Below are 19217 nucleotides of genomic sequence, written 5' to 3'. Positions count from 1 at the left end.
AAAGTCCTCATGTTACTTTTAAAAAAATGTCTAAATCTGTTTCATTAGGTGTATCAAAACAGAGTTCCCTTCAAAGTACAAGTATACAGTAAAATGACTGTATTCATTATTTTTTCATAAAATATTACATGCCATATTTTAGATTTTTTAAAATCCCTACTGTTTACTTCAAGCGTAATTAGAAAGTAGTGCTGAGAAAAGATCCAAAATGATAATTTTATGGCATCTTATAGTAGTAATCAGATACAACATGATAGGTAACATAATTTAGTGGTAACTATGGGCTGTGGAGTCCGACCTGGATTCAAATCTAACTCTAGAATTTACTAGCTATGCCATCTTAGGTTTTGTTACTCTACTATGAACTTGGCCAACATACAGAAAAGGGCTAATAACCCTTTTAATAATCATCTACAGTGCTTATTCATGAGGCTAGCAGACACATAATTAGCATTACTCTCAAATGTACTTTGGTCATTTTAAAAACGAGTATCACATTTAATTGGTTCTAGTTCAAGTAATGACAACAGCTCAGATGACAGTCGTTTGTATGCTTTGCAACTCCTAAGGTATTCAGGCAATAATTTTCAAATTAAAATATAAAGAAAACTTTACTTCTTGCTTCCAGCAAATATTGATGGATAAGAAAAATCAATTCTAAGATTTGAGAACAAAACTACTGTTATTCTCTATTAATGTATCAAGCACTGCACTTTCCATCTTTTCACTACCTAATCCAGCAAATGAATTTACAATTAACCAGAAATTCAATTTCTTTAATATATATATGGCTATTCAGGTTATTTACTTCTTTAGTGAGCTTTGGTAGTTTGTCTCATAAGGATGTAGTCAATTTCATCAAAGTTTATTTGCATAAAGTTGCCAATAAATATTGTTTCATTGTTGTTTTAATGTCTCTAAGGGATCTGCAGTGATATCTCTTCTTTCATTACTAGTATTCCTAATTTGTGTCTTTTTTCTCATCAGTCTAGCTAGAGATCAATCTTTTTAGCTGCATGTCACAAATTTTGCTATTTGTATTCTTATTTTATTCAGTTAAAGATATTTTCTAATATACCTAGACTTTTTTGAGCAGGGGGTATTTACAAGTGTGCTGTCCAATTTCCAAATACTTGTAGATTTTTCAGATGTTATTTTTAGTCTGATTTCTTCATGGTCTAAGAATATACTTTGTGTTGTTTCAATCCTCTTAAATGTAGTTTTATGGCACAGAATATAGTCTGTTGTGGTAAATGTTCCATGTTCATTTGAAAAGAATGCTCTACTGAGCCTGTGCTCTAGACCCCGCGAGCCACAACTACTGAAGCCTGCATGCCACATCTACTGAAGCCCACACACCTAGAGCCCGTGCTCCGCAACAAGAGAAGCCACCGCAATAAGAAGCCCGTGCACTGCAACGAAGAGTACCCTCACTCACTGCAACTAGAGAAAGCCCACGCACAGCAATGAAGACCCAATGCAGCCAAAAATAAATAAATTTATTTAAAAAAAATTGGGGGACTTCCTTGGTGGTCCAGCCTTCCAATGCAGGGGAAGCAGGTTCGATCCCTGGTCAGGAAACTAAAGATCTCACATGCCACGGGGCAACTAAGTCCGTGCGCCGCAACTACTGAGCCTGTGCTCTCTAGAGCCTGTGCACCACAACTAGAGACCCCGTGTGCTGCAACTACTGAGCCCACACGCTCTGGAGTCTGAACACAATTAGAGAGAAGCCCACACACTGCAAGGAAAGGTTCCACATGCTGCAATGAAGATCTCACGTGCTGCAACTAAGACCTGATGCAGCCAAATACATAAATAAATAAATAGTTTAAAATATTTTAAAAATTAAAAATAAAAACCTGGGGACTTCTTTGGTGGTCCAGTTGTTAAGACTCCGTGCTTCCATGGCAGGGGGCACGGGTTCAATCCCTGATCAGGAAACTAAGATCCCACATGCCGCAAGGTGCAGCCAAAAAAAAAAAAAAATCTGTTAGAGTACACCTATGTTCATAGCAGTATTATTCACAGCAGCTAAAATGTGGAAGCAACCCAAGTGTCCATCAATGAATGAATGGATAAGCAAAATGTGGTATGTACATAAAATGGAATATTATTCAGCCTTAAAAAGAAAGGAAATTCTGACCCAGGCAACACAGATGAACCTTGAGGACATTATGCAAAATGAAATAAGCCAGTCACAAAAAGACAGATTCTGAATGATTCTACTTATATGAGGTACTTAGAGTAGTCAAAAATCACAGAGACAGAAAGTAGAATGATGGTTGCCAGAGGCTGAGGGGAAGGCAGAATGAGGGGTTACTAATTAATGGGCATAGACTTTCAGTTTTAAAAGATGAAAAGAGTTATGGAGATGGATGGTGGTGATGGTAGCACAACATTATTAATATATTTAATGTCACTGACTGTTCACTTAAAAACAAGATGGCAAATTTTATCACAATATTTAAAATTAAAAAAAAACTATTAGAACATACCCATTTGTTCAAATATATGCCGGCTGTCTGCTATTTGCAGAATGTACTGCTGCCAGTCCTCAACCCCCCAAGTATTCCAAACCAAATCTGATATGGCTGGAGACACTTTATTTTTTTAAAGAATGACAAAGCAGACTGGTACATGTTCTCTTACTTTATTAAATCTTACTAGTATTCTTTAAGGAAGAAACACAGATGAGTAGGCTACAGTGAAGAAATATTCTTTTTATAAGAGAGTTAAGAAGACATTAAAAGATAATTCCAGGTATTATCTTCAGTGATGCTTCTTATCTTTTTTCTGGGACTCCAGGTAATATTCAGCCCCTATAGCTACCACAAATGCAGCAAATCCCCATTTGAATCCTTTTAATAATGCACCAACGAAGGAAACATTATTTGCAAAGCCACCCATGTATCTCCAAGCTTCATTGCTAGAGGGAAAAAAAGGGGAAAATTATATTCACGTATGACTTACATACATTCATTGAGTAAAATATATTTGATTTCATCTTTCTAACAGACTTAAATGCAACCTTATATAAGATAATCTAAGTGGATCACAATAGGAATCTTTCTTTGGCATAAGATAATTAGATCTATATGCCCACATTACGTACATGAAATACAAGAAAAAACACTTGATGATTTCATATTTCACAGTCATAGTACTCAGGATTTTACAGAATTCTCAAATGCAAGGCTCACCCTGGCCTATCCATCACAGGTCAGTTGTGTAGCTTTGCTCATACTAGTCATTACAGCTTCATGGAAAGAGGAAGTTAAGAGACCTGGGTATTAATCTTTGCTCTGCCATACTAGATACACAATTTAGGCTCTGCAAGTTACTTAACCTGTTGGGCCTGTTTCTTCTACTCGATAATGATTACTATTTACCTTATAGCATTATTATAAAGATTAAACAGAGTAATGTATGATGTATTTTGGCACAAAGAGTATGTAACACTCGATAATACTATTACTATTCAAGAGGATCATTGATTTTCCCTGTCATAGAAGCCTGAACTTTAGTAGACTAATTTTGTGCTCTGGCAACCATTCTTTTGAGTATCCTGAACAAAGAAGGAAACAAATCAGAGCGCTCTAGTGAAAAATAGTCTTCTCTCGCAGGTAAGGATAGATGAGTGGAAAAAACCATGTTTTAAAGAACAAAATCCACTTAACTCTAAAAATCTGACTTACGAAAGCTAATCAAATCTAATTTAAGACACCAAAACCAGACAAAGACATTAGAAGAAAACTACAGATTAATATTCCTCATCAACATAGATGCAAATATTCTTAACAAAATTTTAGAAAATTGAATGCAGCAATATTTAAAAGGATAATATATCACGATGAAGTAGGGTTTACCTCAAAAGAATGCAAGATTGGTATAACATCTGAAAATGAATAAAATTAACTCACCATACTAACAGAATAAAAAAAGAGGTGAGCGCCTCAATAGATGTAGAAAAATCATTTAACAAAATTCAACACCTATTAGTAACAATAACAGTAATAATAGTAACTCATAGTAACCCAGGAATAGAAGAGAAATTCCTCAACTTGATGAAAGGCATCTCTGAACATTCTACAACATTACACTTAATGATGAAAGACTGAATGCTTTCCCCAATTAGGGATAAAGCTAGGATGTTCAAATACACCACTTTTATTCAACATTATACTAGTAGTGTTAGCCCATGCAATAATGCAAGAAAAAGAAATTAAAAGGTTATAGACAGAAAAACAAGTAACATTGTCTTTGTAGACGAAATGATCTTCTATGAAGTAAATTCTAAGGAATCTGTAAGAAACGTCTGCTAGAACTAAAAAGTGAATTTAGCAAGGTAACAAGATACAAATTCAATATATAAAAAGCAATTATATTTTTATATATTAGCAATGAACAACTGGAAATTGAAGTTTAAAAATACTGTTTACAATAGCATAAAAAATATGGAATAAGTCAGGATAAATTGAACAAAATATGTACAAGACTATATGAACACTGCTGAGAAAATTAAAGAGGATCTAAACTGTCCATGGACTGGAAGACAATTTTGTTAAGACAGCAGTTATCCTCAATTGAGCTAAAGATTCAAGGTGATCCCAATTAAATTCCAAGCAGGTTTTTTATAAAAACTGAAAAGCTCATTCTAAAATTTAAATATAAATACAAGAACTGGAATAGCTAAAACAATTTTTTTAAAAAGTTGGACATCTTATTTTATACTACCTGATTTGAAGACAGTGTGGTATTGACGTAAAATAGATATATTGATCAGGGTGACAGAAAAGAATCCAGAAATAGACAGTACAGATATTGTCAACTGACTTTTGACAATGGTGTCAAAGTCAATTAATGGGGAAAGACAGTCTTTTAATATATGGTGCTAGAACAACTGGAGGTCCATATGCAAAAACATTAACCTTCATCCTTACCTCATATGACATAAAAATTAACTCAAATGGATCATATGCCTCAATGTAAGAAAGAACACTATAAAAGCTTCCAGAAGAAGATTAGGAGAAAATCTTAGGATGCAAAACGCACAAACCATAAAAGAAGAAAATGCTAAACTGGGACTTCAGCAAAATTTAAAACTCTTTGAAAGACATCATTAAGAAAACGTAAAGAGGGACTTCCCTGGTGGAACAGCAGTTGAGAATCTGCCTGCCAATGCAGGGGACATGGGTTTGATCCCTGGTCCGGGAAGATCCCACATGCTGCAGAGCAACTAAGCCTGTGTGCCACAACTACTGAACCTGTGCTCTAGAGCCTGCAAGCCACAACTGCTGAAGCCTGTGCGCCTAGAGCCTGTGCTGTGCAACAAGAGAAGCCACCGAAATGAGAAGCCTGCACACCACAATGAAGAGTAGCTCCCGCTCACTGCAATTAGAGAAAGCCTGCATGCAGCAATGAAGACCCAACGCAGCCAAAAATAAATAAACCAACAAACAAATAAATAAATTTATTTAAAAAAAAGAAAATGAAAAGATAAGCCACACTCTGGGAAAAACATCTGCAAAACTTTTATCTGATAAAGGACTTATATTAAAAATATATAGACAACTCTTATAATTCAATAAAAGACAAACACTCTGATAAATAGAATGGGCAAAAGATCTTAATAAACATTGCACCAAAGAAAATATACAAATGACAAGCATATGAAAAGATTCTCGTGATCGTCATTCTTCATGGAAATACAAATTGAAACCCAAAGAGATATTACTATCACATTCACTAGAATGGCTAAAATTAAAAGGCTGATAATACCAAGTATTGAGGACGACATTGAGCAATTGAAATTCTCATGCATTGTTGGTGGGAATGCAAAATGGTACAGCCACTTTGTAAAACAGTTTGGCAGTTTTTTATTTTAAAAAATATACTTTTCAAATGATTCAGAAATCCCACTGTTAGGTATTTACCCAAGAGAAATGAAAGCATATGTTCACACAGACTTGTACTTGAATGTTTAAAGCAACTTTACTCATAATAGCCAAAAACTGGAAACAAGCCAGATGGCCATCAACTGGTGAACAGTAAACAAAATGAGGTATATGCATACAATGGAGTGGTACTTAGCAATAAAAAAGGAAGGAACTATGGATATAAGTTAACAATGTACATAAGTCTCAAAAGCACTATGATAAGTGAAAGTGTGCAGAACAAAAGACTACAGACTGTATGATTCTAATTGAAAAAGCAGATCAACGGTTGCCAGGAACCAGGGGTAGGATAGCACTGAGTGCAAAGGATCATCAGGGAACTTTTTGGTATTCTAGAAATATTCTGCACCATGATTGTGGTGGTAGTCACGTAACTGCACACGTACCTGCACACATCTGTCAAAACTCATGGAATTATACACTTAAAGTGGGGTGAATTTTACTGTATATAAGTGGTATTTTAATAAAGCTGATTTTAAAACTTAAATGTAAAAGGCCATTTTCAATGATTTTTTTAAAAAGAGAACACATTGAAAAGGAACATAGATACTGCTTCTCTAGGATAAGTTCTATTTAAATTATTTAATTATTCTTACCGGCCCCATGGATCCCTTAGCCCTCGTGCAGCCAGCTTCTCCTGGACAGTTTCTAATGGTGTCCCTTCTATAGTCCATTGTTTATAATCTGGAAGTTCCATTTTACTATGACCATGTTTATGTCCATGTCCATGGGCCATGTCTACAGGAAAAGATTAATTTAAGGGAGAAATACATATATTGTAGATATCAAATACCCAAGTTTACTATTTATGTTTTAAGGTAAAACATTTAAAGTTAATGTTATAAAAAGAAGGGCAATATAAATACTTGAAAATTCGAAGCTAAGAAATTTTATAAAACAGTGTCTCTTTACATAACTAGTACATGTTCACAGTTTGGAAATATACACATGCAAAATATAAAAAAGAAAAATAATCAGTAATCCCGTCACTAAGAGATAACCATTTACTATTTGGTTTCTTTCTTCATTATAATAATAGCAAATATTTATCATGCCCTATGTGCCAGGTGCACTATGATAAAGTGCTTTAACTGTCTTGACTCCACATTATTCCTAAAACAACTCTGAACTTAAATTACTATTATTATCCCCATTTTATAGATGAAGACAATGAGTCTCCAAGAAAGTAAGTAACTTTCTGAAGGCAACAAAAATAGTTAATGGTACAACTGGGTTTTGAACATTTTGAACATTGCAGTTTCATTTCAGAGCCCTTGCTCCTAACTTTTAAGTAATACTGTTTCCTTCTTTTCAGTCTTTCATAATGCATGAATATCTATAACAAAAATGTTGTACATACTGTTTTGTTACGTGCTTTCTTCAGATGATTCTTTAAAAATGAGTTATTACTGTGGTTAATATGGATCACATGAACTTTTTCTGTAAAGAGCCACATAGTAAATATTTTAGGCTTTGTTGGCCAACAGGTAAAATCAAGGTTATTATGTAGGTACTTTATATAACAGGAGAGAAAACAAATTTCCATAAATATTTATTGATAAAATTCAAAATATAACAGTATAATTTTTTATAATACAAGTCTTCTGATGAAAAAATGCAATTCCTTTTTCGGGGGATAACATTTTGCTTAACTGGGGCTCAAAGTTTAGTGTTCCTTAGTATCAAATTGATTGCAAATGTTCATCTGTAAAAACCCTTCTTAACTCACTGGCCACATAAAAACAGGCAATGGGCTGAATTTGGCCAGCAGGCTGTAGTTTGCTAACTTTTTTTTTTTTAATAAATTTATTTATTTATTTATTTATTTTTGGCTGCATTGGGTCTTCATTGTTGTGCACGGGCTTTCCCTAGTTGTGGCGAGCGAGGGCTACTCTTCATTGCAGTGTGTGGGCTTCTCATTGCAGTGGTTTCTCCTTTTGCAGAGCACAAGCTCTAGGTGCATGGGCTTCAGCAGCTGTGGCTCATGGGCTCCAGAGAGCAGGCTCAGTAGTTGTGGCTCACAAGCTTACCTGCTCCGCGGCATGTGGGATCTTCCTGGACCAGGGCTCGAACCTATGTTCCCTGAATTAGCAGGCGGATTCTTAACCACTGCCCCACCAGGGAAGTCTCTAGTTTGCTAACTCTTGATGTAGATCAACAGAGACTTTTTAAAAAAATTTTTATTGAAATATAGTTGATCTACAATGTTGTGTTAGTTTCATGTGTACAGCAAACTGATTCAGATATACATATATTAAGTATAAGGTTTTTTTTTAACATACTCTTCCATTAATAGAGTCCTTAGGACCCCTTTTTAATCGATAAATTTGCTTTAATAAAATATGCCCCCAATGGGTATATAAAGATTTCAGTTTTCTAGTTATTTTTATAGATAATACAAAAATAAACTTGAGCTCAGTCCCCAGTTATATTGTTATGAATTTCAAATTAACAGGGTATGAATTAATAATGCTATACTGTAATTTGTATAAGGTTAGCAGTAGCAATTCTATAATCACTACTTTCCAGAAATAAAACCAAACCAAATAATTATTACCAATAATTATTACCATTTATAACTATAAACAAGTCCAATAATAAGGCAGGATTCTTACACTGAATTTTAGAAGACAGAGGTAACTATTAGATAGTGTATACTAAAGACACATTATGTGAAGTGCTCATTTCATTAAACAATAGTTCCCAGAATATGGGGGACAAAACTGTATATAGTAATTCTGACAAATTAGCCAACACTTAATATTTTTATTTATAGACATGTTAAGATATCAAAAAACACTATGTTGATGATTTTCACATTTAAAAGAGAATAAAAATGAACACCTACCAAACACAAGTTAAAACTAAAGCATTCACAACTTTGAATGAAACATTTAATCCATTATTTCATTATTATTTGGTGGATTCAATAATATAAAGGAAACAAATTATGGTTTCAGATTTCAGTATGACTTTTGAGATTCAATACATTATCACAAAAGAAAGACTTCTAGAAGCATTTAATTATAATGATAAAGTGCTGGCTTCTTCTATGTTTCCCAAAAAATGTTTTAAAAATAATGTTTCATTCCAAAAATCTTTAGATTACAAGAAAACCCTTATTTTGGCAAATGTCAATTCTAGAACATTAAACGTACTTGAGTATCAATGTACTTGGAAGAGAATACAAAACAAAGGTCAAAAAATTTTGATTAAATAGCTTGATTTTGAAAATGAAAATTGAAATATTACCATGGTATGAAGGCTATCTCAAAGTTACAATGCTACTATGCTCAAAATATTAAGTAATTTGGAAGATATATCTTTGAAAAAAAAAACATGAAAGTATACCTATACTCATTTCTCCTAAACAAATTTCCTTTAATCAATTCAATGTATTTTCTCTTCTATCTAATTAAAATATTTCAGTAAGAGTCCCTTCATAGGCATTTACTAAATATTTTAATGACTTTTCAAGAAGAACAAAAAGTTGAACAACACTATTTTTAGGGAAGATTCATTTTCTCTTAAAAATTATTTCTACTTCAGAATAGCCATAAATCAAACAATGATATCCTGATCACTTGAAGGAAGAGTTTGGAATCCTACTGAAGTGCAGACTTTGGTGCTGTACAGATCTGGCATCAAACCCTGAATGCACCATTAATAGCTGTAAAATCCTGTGCAAATCATTTAAATCTTGCTCAACTTCAGTTTCTTCATATAACATGAGGTTAAAACCTACCTCGCAAGATTGTGAAAATTGGGGAAAACACATTGTGATGATGTGCCTTCCTCTTTCACACCCAGGTGGTGAGAATGTGATTTAACAAAACCACTGTAAAAAACTGTTTGGTATGACCTAGAAAAGTTAAACATTTGAATATCTTACGGCCTAGCAATTCCAGTCATAGGTACTGTATATATACTCTAGATCTGCACTGTCCAATATGGTAGCCACTAGCTCCCTAAATGTGGCCTATGCAACTGGGGAACTAACAATTTTTATTTAATTTTAATTAATTTAAATTTCAAAACGGATTTTCAAACCAATTATTGGAAAATTTTAAAGTGTGTTTGGTACAAACTGGGCAAGCAAAGCTGCTTTATCAACTGTAAATTTTATGAAATATAAATGCAGATCAAGTGTTTGCATTTATGGAAACAGCATATTCTGTAAAACACATCACTTTTGAAGACAGCATGAAGAAAATGTAAAATATTTCATTAATAACTTTTAATAGTGATTACACCTTAAAATGGTAATATTTTGAATATATACTCGGTTAGATAAAATACATTATTAAAATTAATTTTATATTTCTTTTTACCTTTTAATATGGCTACTAGAAATTTTTAAATAACATGCGGTTTGTATTATATTTGCACTAGACAGCACTGCTCTAGAGAAACTCTTGCATCTGTATAACAGATATATTCTATAATCAACAGGCAAATAGACAGGGACTTCCCTGGTGGCGCAGTGGTTAAGAATCTGCCTGCCAGTGCAGGGGACACGGGTTCGAGCCCTGGTCCGGAAAGATCCCACATGCCACAGAGCAACTAAGCCTGTGCACCACAAATAATGAGCCTGCGCTTTTAGAGTCTGCAAACCACAACTACTGAAGCCAGCGTGCTGCAACTACTCAAGCCCACGCACCTAGAGCCCACGCTCCACAATAAGAGAAGCCACCACGATGAGAAGCCCACACACCGCAACAAAGAGTAGCCCCAGCTCGCCACAACTGGAGAAAGCCCGGTGCAGCAACGAGGACACAACGCAGCCCCCCCACAAAAAAAAGAATGCAAGAGAATCAGGTGGAAAAACTGTTAAATAAAAATTCCACAAAAATGCCAAACACACGATGAAAAAAAAAAAAGAATCTTTCTAGCCTTATTATTTATGCTAGCCCCAAGCTGTAAACAACTCAAACGTCCAACTATGGAATGGATTAATTATGGAATATTACACAATGAAAAACATGCAAAAGTATGAATGAATTTCACAAATATAAGAATGAGCAAGGGATGAGTCAGAAAAAAAATACACACTTTGAATCCCATTTATATAAATGAAAAAACCTAACAATTCATTTTCTAGGAAAAAAATTTAAGTGAAACAAGTAAATGATTATTACAAGTTAGGATGCTGGTTACCTCTTGCTTGAGGAGATGGAATCACAGAAACTCATTCAAGGAGCTTCTAAGGCAGTGTTTTTCAACGTATTGTAATTACTGTACCCCAAAGGTGCTTTCTTAAGGCCTTTTTTTCCCCTAATCATGTTCTCACCCTACCCCTCCACATGAAAATTTAATACCATAGTTTATGTTCTATAGCTCTTTGGAGGGCCACAAACTATTGTATTATCTAAGGGTTTTTTTGCCCCCTCACCCCCACCCAACAAGAACCATTTTTTACCTCCTTAAAAGGCAATCACCTCTGCTGAGAATGCATATTTAAGTTTTTGGCAATGCTTTAGTTCCTAACCTGAGAGGTGGTGATCAAGTGTTTGCTTAATTATAATTCTTCAAAATGTACTTATGTTTTATACAGCCTTCTGTTATGTATACTTCACAATAAAAACTAAAATTAGATAAAGTGACTTAAATCGTGCCAAGGACTCAACAAGAGGTGATTATTTCCCTTTCAGAGCTTTTCAGACAAGAACAGCAAGGAAATAAGTTCAACAAGGAAAGAGCATGTAATCATGAATTTTTTTTCACCTCCTTCTATCTACCTATGTTTGGAGTGAACCTACAAGTTTGTTGGATATCAACCTCCACTAATGGGAGCTGGCTCTAGTACAGGAACAGTGTTGGCATACTTTCCCTAAGAAGGAAATAAAAGGGTAATGCCGCTTACACTATATGTAATTTCACAGTTTACCGAAGACCTTGAAGTATATATTCCAATTTCTCCTCATTTAAAAAATTGTACCATAAGTACATTAGAAAATAAAAGACAAATTAACTGTTTTCCCCTTTAGTGTTCCTTCCAGTCCCTGTATCCGCGTATATGCAATTTAATAGTAATCACACTAAAAATTGATGTGATTTTGTACCCTTTTAACATTGTGTCATAAACTTTCATACCAGAAAAATCTTATTTAAAACTGTACTATACATGCTCGTGAGGCAGGCATTACAAGTATCCCTATTTTACAAATTTTCGATTTGAGTGCGGTTGTGCCTTCATTCGACTCAAAGATAAACCAAAAAACACGGGGCGGGGGGTGTTGCGGGTGACACAGGAGGAAAAAAAGCATCTGGACTTAACAACCACAGTGATCCTCACAGCGTCCTTCTACGACCACCCCTCACTACCCCAGGACTTCATAGTTCTCTCCTGCTAGTTCTTCGATCTCCTTCCCTCTTGAGCTCATTCTCACCATCCTTCTCTGTTTGGTCTCTCCTTTTCGACAATCCCCGGAGTAGAGTCTCATTCTCATTCCCGATCAAGAGATCTACCACCAGCTCCCCTATTTACCTGACAGCAATCTGACCTCTCAGGACACTCAAGATTCAACCCACCAGCCGGAGGCAACCGGAAACGGAAGTTGTCACCGCGAGTACCTTACGGCAGGAAAGCAGAGGAGAAATTTAACATTCTGGTCCTGGGTCACAGATTCCTGGACCAGGTGGAGGTGACATGAAGGAGGCTGGAAGTGGTGGACATTTTCCCCGCACATCTGTGTATCCGGAGTCTGACCGAGGTAAGAGAAACTGTGGAGTACAGAGGGCGGGGAAAAGGCGACGTGGCCCTTCCTCGGAGACCGGAATCTTTAGACTCTGCACAGGGGGAGGGCCGCGGGCATACTGCTGCCAATCAGCGGTGCTGTTGTTGGAGCGTGGAATCACCCAATGGGAAGGCCGGTTGTTGCGCTGCAGTTGGCAGGCTGCTGCGGGAGGCGGTGGCGGTGGTGGGAAGAAGCCGGAGGCAGAGAGGTGACAGGTAGGCGGCGGCGCTGTCTCTGGGGGACGCGGAGTGCCAGATAGGAGGGATTTTCTTCTTCTCCGGCGACAGGAACTATAGAGGGAATCTGCCGAGGGTGGTCTGGGAAGGCGGTAGCCGGAGTGTTGAGTGTTGGTGGTTTCGGAACCTCTGGGAGACCAGCTAGCAGCTTGGGAGGGTCGTGAGGAGAAGGCAGCCGAGGCGGGTGGAGACTGAGCCCTGCGGGGCGACGTAGGGGCCTCAGGCGTGGGGGGCTGCGGTGGCGCCGGCGGAGACGGGAGAGAGGCCGGAGCAAGACGGCGTCGTGAGGGCTGGAAGAATTCCTTTCACGGAGCTCCGAGAAAGAAGAGGACGCGCGGCATTGTAGGCACCTGAGAGAAATCCTAGGGCTTGCTTCTTCTTAGGGCCGTTTCTCAGGGTGGGAACGGAGGAAACTGAGAAGAAAGATATATATTGGCGGCCAGATCCTTGAAAGTCTTCGTAGCTGTATATTATGTAATCCTTGGCCGTTATTTACCCAAACAACCAGGTTGCCCCTCCTAGAAGAGGAGTTCTTGCAACCTCTTGATGTGTGAGGATAGTTTTTTCGTTGGTTTGACTGATTTGTACCCCGGCAGGCTCTGTGGGCGAAGAAGCATGAAGGATAGAGTAGTCACGAAGAGCTTATCCCAAATATGGACTTGGGTTGAGAGATGTGTTAGTCTGAGATGAGTGTGGCCAGGTTCACGTTTTGTAGTTCGTGAATTTATTTGTTTTGAGGGTCAAGGCTGACTACAAATCTTTTTTTTTTCTTTTAATCTTCAGGAAAGTGGAGACCCTCAAAAATCTGTAGTAATAGGTAAGTGCAAGTTGGAAAATGACTAGAAAATTAGTTGGTAGATATTTTTACCCCCTAAATATTGTGAATGTTAGAGACTGTGAAAATTAGGTGTGGTCTGATTTTGGTGGGGGAAGAGTCGTCTTTTTAAGTAATTTGCTCTATGAGTCTGAGAAACCAGTTTGAATTATTTATTTCTTAGGTTTAAAAAGTGTGTTCTTTGAACCTCTCCGGTAGAGGTAAAATGTATTTACAGACATAATTAATTGTAGATTATCATGTTTTTTCTAAGTTTTTATAATTCATTATTTGCACAATGAAATACAGAATTAAAATAGGAATTCCATTCAGTGTGTATTATGGAATGACAGACTACATTAAAAACTTGATTTTATAGCTCACTGGAAAGCAGTTTTAAAGGAAGTGTTATAAATTTCTAAAATGTGAGCTGATTGAAATGTTGCCTTTAGCTTAGAAGGTAAAGACTCATGTAGTATTTATTAGCAAGTGTATCATTTTCCTGAGCTTATTTTAATACTGCATGTCAGAAAAACTTTCTAAAATGTGATTTTTTTCTATTGTTGGTAATTTATATTAGTGTATCCCAGAAACTAAATTGAAAAAAAAATTTTTTTCCACATGTCATTTGGTAAAGAGAGCTGGATCATTAGAGTTTGTTCTGAAATGTTTAGCATACTGAGATATTTATCAGTGTTTCAGATAAAAATTTTGATACTTGATGTTTCATTCTTGTTCATTTTATCTTTTGGCAAGAATACTACTCTCAGTCCAAAGAACAGTTCTCCTTCTGTTTTAGGTGCAGTTCTGTAGTGTGAGTACCTGTGAACAAATCTCTGCTTTCATGCAGGGTATATGTGTCTCTGTGTGTGTATGTATGTGTTTCTTCTTATTATGTAACCAGCCTACTAGAGTTAGTTGTCTTAGAGAACTAATGGCTGATTTTGAATGGCCAGTAGGTGTCCTTGTAGAATGCAATAAAGTTGAACATTGAGTAGGAAATTACCAAGTGATTTAAGGAATGCTAATCCAAATTAGAATATAATAATAATTGGCTGATTATTTATACATCATTAGAAATTCTCTTTTCTGATACATTTCAGTATTGTTTCTAAGGAATTTGAAACAATGGCTGTAAAGAAGTATAATTGTTTGCCCTAAAATGGACCTTGAAAGCTTGTTTTTTAATCCAACTCTTAAGCTATCTTGACATTCGATATGGATTTAGGATTGTTTGATTGTTTTTTAATACAGTTTTGCCATCTTATTGTAGTTTATTAGGTTCTAGAATGGTTAAGGTTTTCAGCTTGACTGAATTTTGTAATAGAAAAATCAGTGCTACATAATGAAAAACTAAAATGATAAAACATGGGCAGAAAGTCTCCAAACAAATTAACACCTGCACAAAATAATACTTTATTATTGTTCTTTTAATGCTTTGTTATGTTCTTTTAAAGAATAGAGGAATTTTTGTCTTTCTTTTTCTGTGGCTTAGCTTTTTGATGTCCCAAATAGCTTATTTTTACATTTTTATCTGACTGGTAGACAGTGTACTTTTCTCAGGATGATGAACTGAACATTTGTCATTGTCTAAAATATATAATGGATTCTGGAGGGAGCTGGTACGGAAAGATTATGGCTGCTATTAGTACAGCCCCTTACCTGCAGAGCTTTCTGCTGTGCTCTTATCACTATGTAGCTCTGCTCCTTTTGCCTGCTGTTGATACAGTGTTAAAAAATAGAATTGGATCTAATTCAGGCATTCTCCATAAAAGTGAGTAACTCCAAGAGAGTTACATGTATATCAGAATAATCTAGGAGTTAAAAAAAAAAAGGCACACATGCATATCCATTATATCATCTCCACTTCCCTGCAGAATCTTAGTGGTAGGGGGAATATGAAGGGAGGCAGATATATTTTGATGGAAAAAACATTCCCTGGATGACATGGTTTATGATGGGCTTCTACTTGAGAATCATTGATCTAATTCAAGGCTCTCACACTGTGGTGTGAACCAGAACAGTAGTTTTAGCTTGAGAAAAGGGGCTTCTAAATCTATCAATATTAAATTATAGCTCAGTAAATTTTCACCATTTAATGTCATAGCTGGGATGATGGATTTTCTAACCAGGAGCTGAAGTTGCCAGAAATAAAAATTGTGCTGAATGTTTTGGTTGGGATTGCTTTTTACTTGGCACTTAGCTGCTTTACATAAATCAAGCTAATTTCTTTCATAATTCAGACCTGTACTTTGCACAGATATTTACTTGTACGTGTTCTCTCAATGTCTCTGAAAGCTATCTAGTATACTAAATTAAACTAGAATTGGAAAATAAGAATTGGAAGTTTTCTTGATAAAAGGTTTTTTTTGAAATATTGTTATGATATGATGAAGGTATACATTTATCTTTTTGTAAACAAATAATATATATTAAAACTTGAAATTGTGAATGTGTTGACTTTGACACAGGTCCTGTTTAGAAATTCATGGTTCATTCTTATGAATCCTAGACTTTCTGTTTGGGTATTTGTCTGCCATGGAGACAATTATGAGAAAAAGTAAATAAGTAGACTTTACTTTTGGAGAAAGGAATAAAAAACTCAATTATGTAATGTATTAAGGGTGTGACTTTGATTACTTATGGGATTATAGTTCTAAGTTTGAAATACAACTGCCAAAAATGTGGTCATAAAATATGGTAAGTGGCACTTAGATTGTTAAATGGCAAAGCATGGATTACATAATAGTTATTTTGTTCTATTCCCAAAACTGAACTTCAAAAAAGGTTAGAATCAAACTTATCTATCACTTTTGTCATTATGAATCCTTGGCTTTTTTTCATTGAGGTATAATTGACATTATCCATTGACTTCATTTTTTTTCTTCAATTTTATTTATTTATTTGCATGGGTTTTCTCTAGTTGTGGCGAGTGGGGGCTACTCTTCGTTGCAGTGCGCGGGCTTCTCATTGCAGTGGCTTCTCTTGTTGTGGAGCACGGGCTCTAGGTGCACCAGCTTCAGTAGTTGTGGCACACAGGCTCAGTAGGTGTGGCTCGTGGGCTCGGTACTTGTGGCTTGCAGGCTCTAGAGCGCAGGCTCAGTAGTTGTGGTGCATGGGCTTAGTTGCTCTGTGGCATGTGGGATCTTCCCGGACCAGGGCTTGAACCCGTGTCCCCTTCGTTGGCAGGCAGATTCTTAACCACTGTGCCACCAGGGATGTCCCTATCCCTTGACTCTTGATATTGCTTGCTTCTTATTTAGCTACTAAGATTTGTCAGTTTACCTCCTTAAATTCCTTTCCCCATATATTTTTTTGAAAAATAGGTGGAGGGAGTTGGATGCTGAGCGGGGAGTGAAACTTATGCTTTTTACATGTTCTTTTGTACTGAGGCTTAATTGTTTTTGTTTGTTTGTTTACTGGACTTTTAGAGCGGTTTTAGGTTCACAGCAAAATTGAGTAGAAAGGACAGAGATTTCCCATAAACCCTCTCACATATGCTTAAACCCCCCCCATTATCAATATCTCCCACAGAGTAGTACGTTTGTCACAATTGATGAGCCTACGTTGACACATTATCACCCAAAGTTCATAGTCTACGTTAGGGTTCAGTTTTGGTGTTGTACATTGTATGGGTTTGGACAAATGTATAATGACATATAATCACTATAGTATCATACGGAGTATTATTAAGGCTTTTTAATCATCAGGTATTCCTTTTGTAGTTCTTTCTTTTTAAATGAAAGAGGGAGTGGGGAGGGGAGCATATATTACTCCCTTTATACTTTATACTATGATTGTAAAACTCATATGGTAGACATGATGTGCTGTAATATCTAAAGATAATATGAATTTGCAGTCTGTCACAGTACCTACTGTTTTATTGTTTGTGGGAAAAAACTAGAGGAAATGAATGTTTCTGTTCTTCAGGGTTCTGTTGTGAAATCTGTCATTCTGTACCCTGTCCCTCTGATGTTATTTACTCAAATCAATCTCTAATCCAGAGCGTTTTCTTAATCTCTGGTTCCTATTCTATAAATCTAATTGCCTGCCAGTTGAGGATGACCTGCAGATACCTCAAATACAGTATATATAAAGGTGAATTCGTATTTTGTCATCTATCTAATGTGCTGAAGCTGGAACCTGGTGTTATCTTTGACACTTTATTCATATACCCCTCATCTGAGCGATGCTATATTCTGTTGACTCTACCTCTTTATTTACTTCTCTCAATTTCTACAACCACTGGAAATAGTGTGAAGAGTTAGGACCTAGAGGCAGATTATCTAGAGTAGAATCCCAGCTCCACCATTTATAGCTTCAGTTTCTTTAAAAACAGAGTCATACAGTCCAGCAGTTGCACATTCTAGAGAAATTGAAACTTACATTCACACAAAAACCTGTACCTGAATGTTCATAGCAGTTTTATTCCTAATAGTCAAAAACTGGAAACAACCCAGATGTTCTTCAACAGGTGAATGGTTAAACAAACTGGCACATTTATACTATGCAGCAATAAAAAGAATGAGCTATTGATACATGCAACAACTAGGATGGATCTGAAGTGAAAAAAGCCACTCTCAAAAGGTTACATACTGTATGATTTCCTTTATATAGCGCTCTTGAAATATCAAAATTATAGAGATGAAGAGCAGAGTAGTGTTTGCCAGGAGTTAAGGATCAGGGAGAAGGGAGTGGGTGGCCACAAGGGAGCCTCTCTGTGATAGAACAGTTCTGTATTTTGATTGTGATGGTAGTTACACATATCTACCTCTGTTATAAAATTGTATAGAACTACACACACAGGCACAGACAAATGAGTGCTTGTAAAACTGGTGATATCTGAGTAACCCTCTGTGGACTATACCAATGTCAGTTTCCTGATCTTGATATTTTACTATAGTTATGCAAGATGTTACGATTGAGGGAAACTGGGCAAAGGATACATGGGACCTCCTGGCACGTAGTTTGGGAACTTCTTATGAATCTGTAATTATATCTAAATAAAAAGTTTTTTAGAAGGGTTGTATTAAGGATTAAATGAGCAAATACATATGAGGTTCCAGTTATAGTACCTGCTTGGTTCATCATAAATACATAATACCTCTACTATATATAAAATAGATAACCAACAAGAACCTACTGTATAGCATAGGAAACTATACTCGATATCTTGTAATAACATAATGGAAAAAAAATCTGAAAGAAAAATATATATGTATATATACACACACATATATAAACTGAATAACTTTGCTGTGTACCTGAAACTAACACAACTTTGTAAATCAACTATACTTCAATAAAAATAAAAATTTTTTAAAAGTCACCAAGGTGACATTCTATTAAAACAAATAAAATAAATACATAATGCAAATAATAGTAGCAGCAGCAGTAGTAATGATAGTCTAGCCTTCTAACCTCTTAGTAAGCCTCTCACTAGGACTATTCCAGCAGTATTCATATTGGTCAC

At 35.9% G+C, this 19217-nt stretch overlaps 2 protein-coding genes across 20 annotated transcripts in view; one reads left to right on the top strand and one right to left on the bottom strand.

Moving 5' to 3' along the window:
- Positions 1–2637: 2637 nt before the first annotated feature.
- NDUFB3 (NADH:ubiquinone oxidoreductase subunit B3) lies at positions 2638–12604 on the bottom strand. 4 transcript variants are annotated; one of them, XM_067026554.1, is made up of 3 exons: positions 12531–12604; positions 6554–6695; positions 2638–2929 (listed from the first exon to the last, which is right to left on the bottom strand). In XM_067026554.1, exons 2-3 carry the CDS (start codon positions 6691–6693, stop codon positions 2773–2775), a joined length of 297 nt encoding a protein of 98 aa, XP_066882655.1. In that variant the 5' UTR covers positions 6694–6695; positions 12531–12604; the 3' UTR covers positions 2638–2772. The 4 variants fall into 4 exon arrangements, with proteins under 4 accessions (XP_066882655.1, XP_058909466.1, XP_066882653.1 ...); XM_059053483.2 differs by having other exon boundaries at positions 12445–12535; XM_067026552.1 differs by lacking the exon at positions 12531–12604 and adding an exon at positions 12347–12431.
- A 46-nt stretch (positions 12605–12650) lies between these two features.
- HYCC2 (hyccin PI4KA lipid kinase complex subunit 2) overlaps positions 12651–19217 on the top strand; it is a 71661-nt gene continuing 65094 nt past the window's right edge. For 14 of the 16 annotated variants that reach the window (XM_067026551.1, XM_067026537.1, XM_059053383.2 and 11 more), the window contains exons 1-2: positions 12828–12909; positions 13714–13747. The gene's annotated coding sequence lies outside the window, so the exon portion shown is untranslated. Of the gene's footprint in view, positions 12671–12827; positions 13273–13713; positions 13748–19217 lie in introns of those variants that run through there. The other 2 variants (XM_067026538.1, XM_067026535.1) reach the window with 2 other exon arrangements.

This window comes from Kogia breviceps, chromosome 2 (genome assembly GCF_026419965.1).
Source record: "Kogia breviceps isolate mKogBre1 chromosome 2, mKogBre1 haplotype 1, whole genome shotgun sequence".
NCBI classification, from domain to species: Eukaryota; Metazoa; Chordata; class Mammalia; order Artiodactyla; family Physeteridae; genus Kogia; species Kogia breviceps.
Note: the sequence above shows the minus strand (reverse complement) of the source record. Positions and strands in the feature narration are given on the sequence as shown.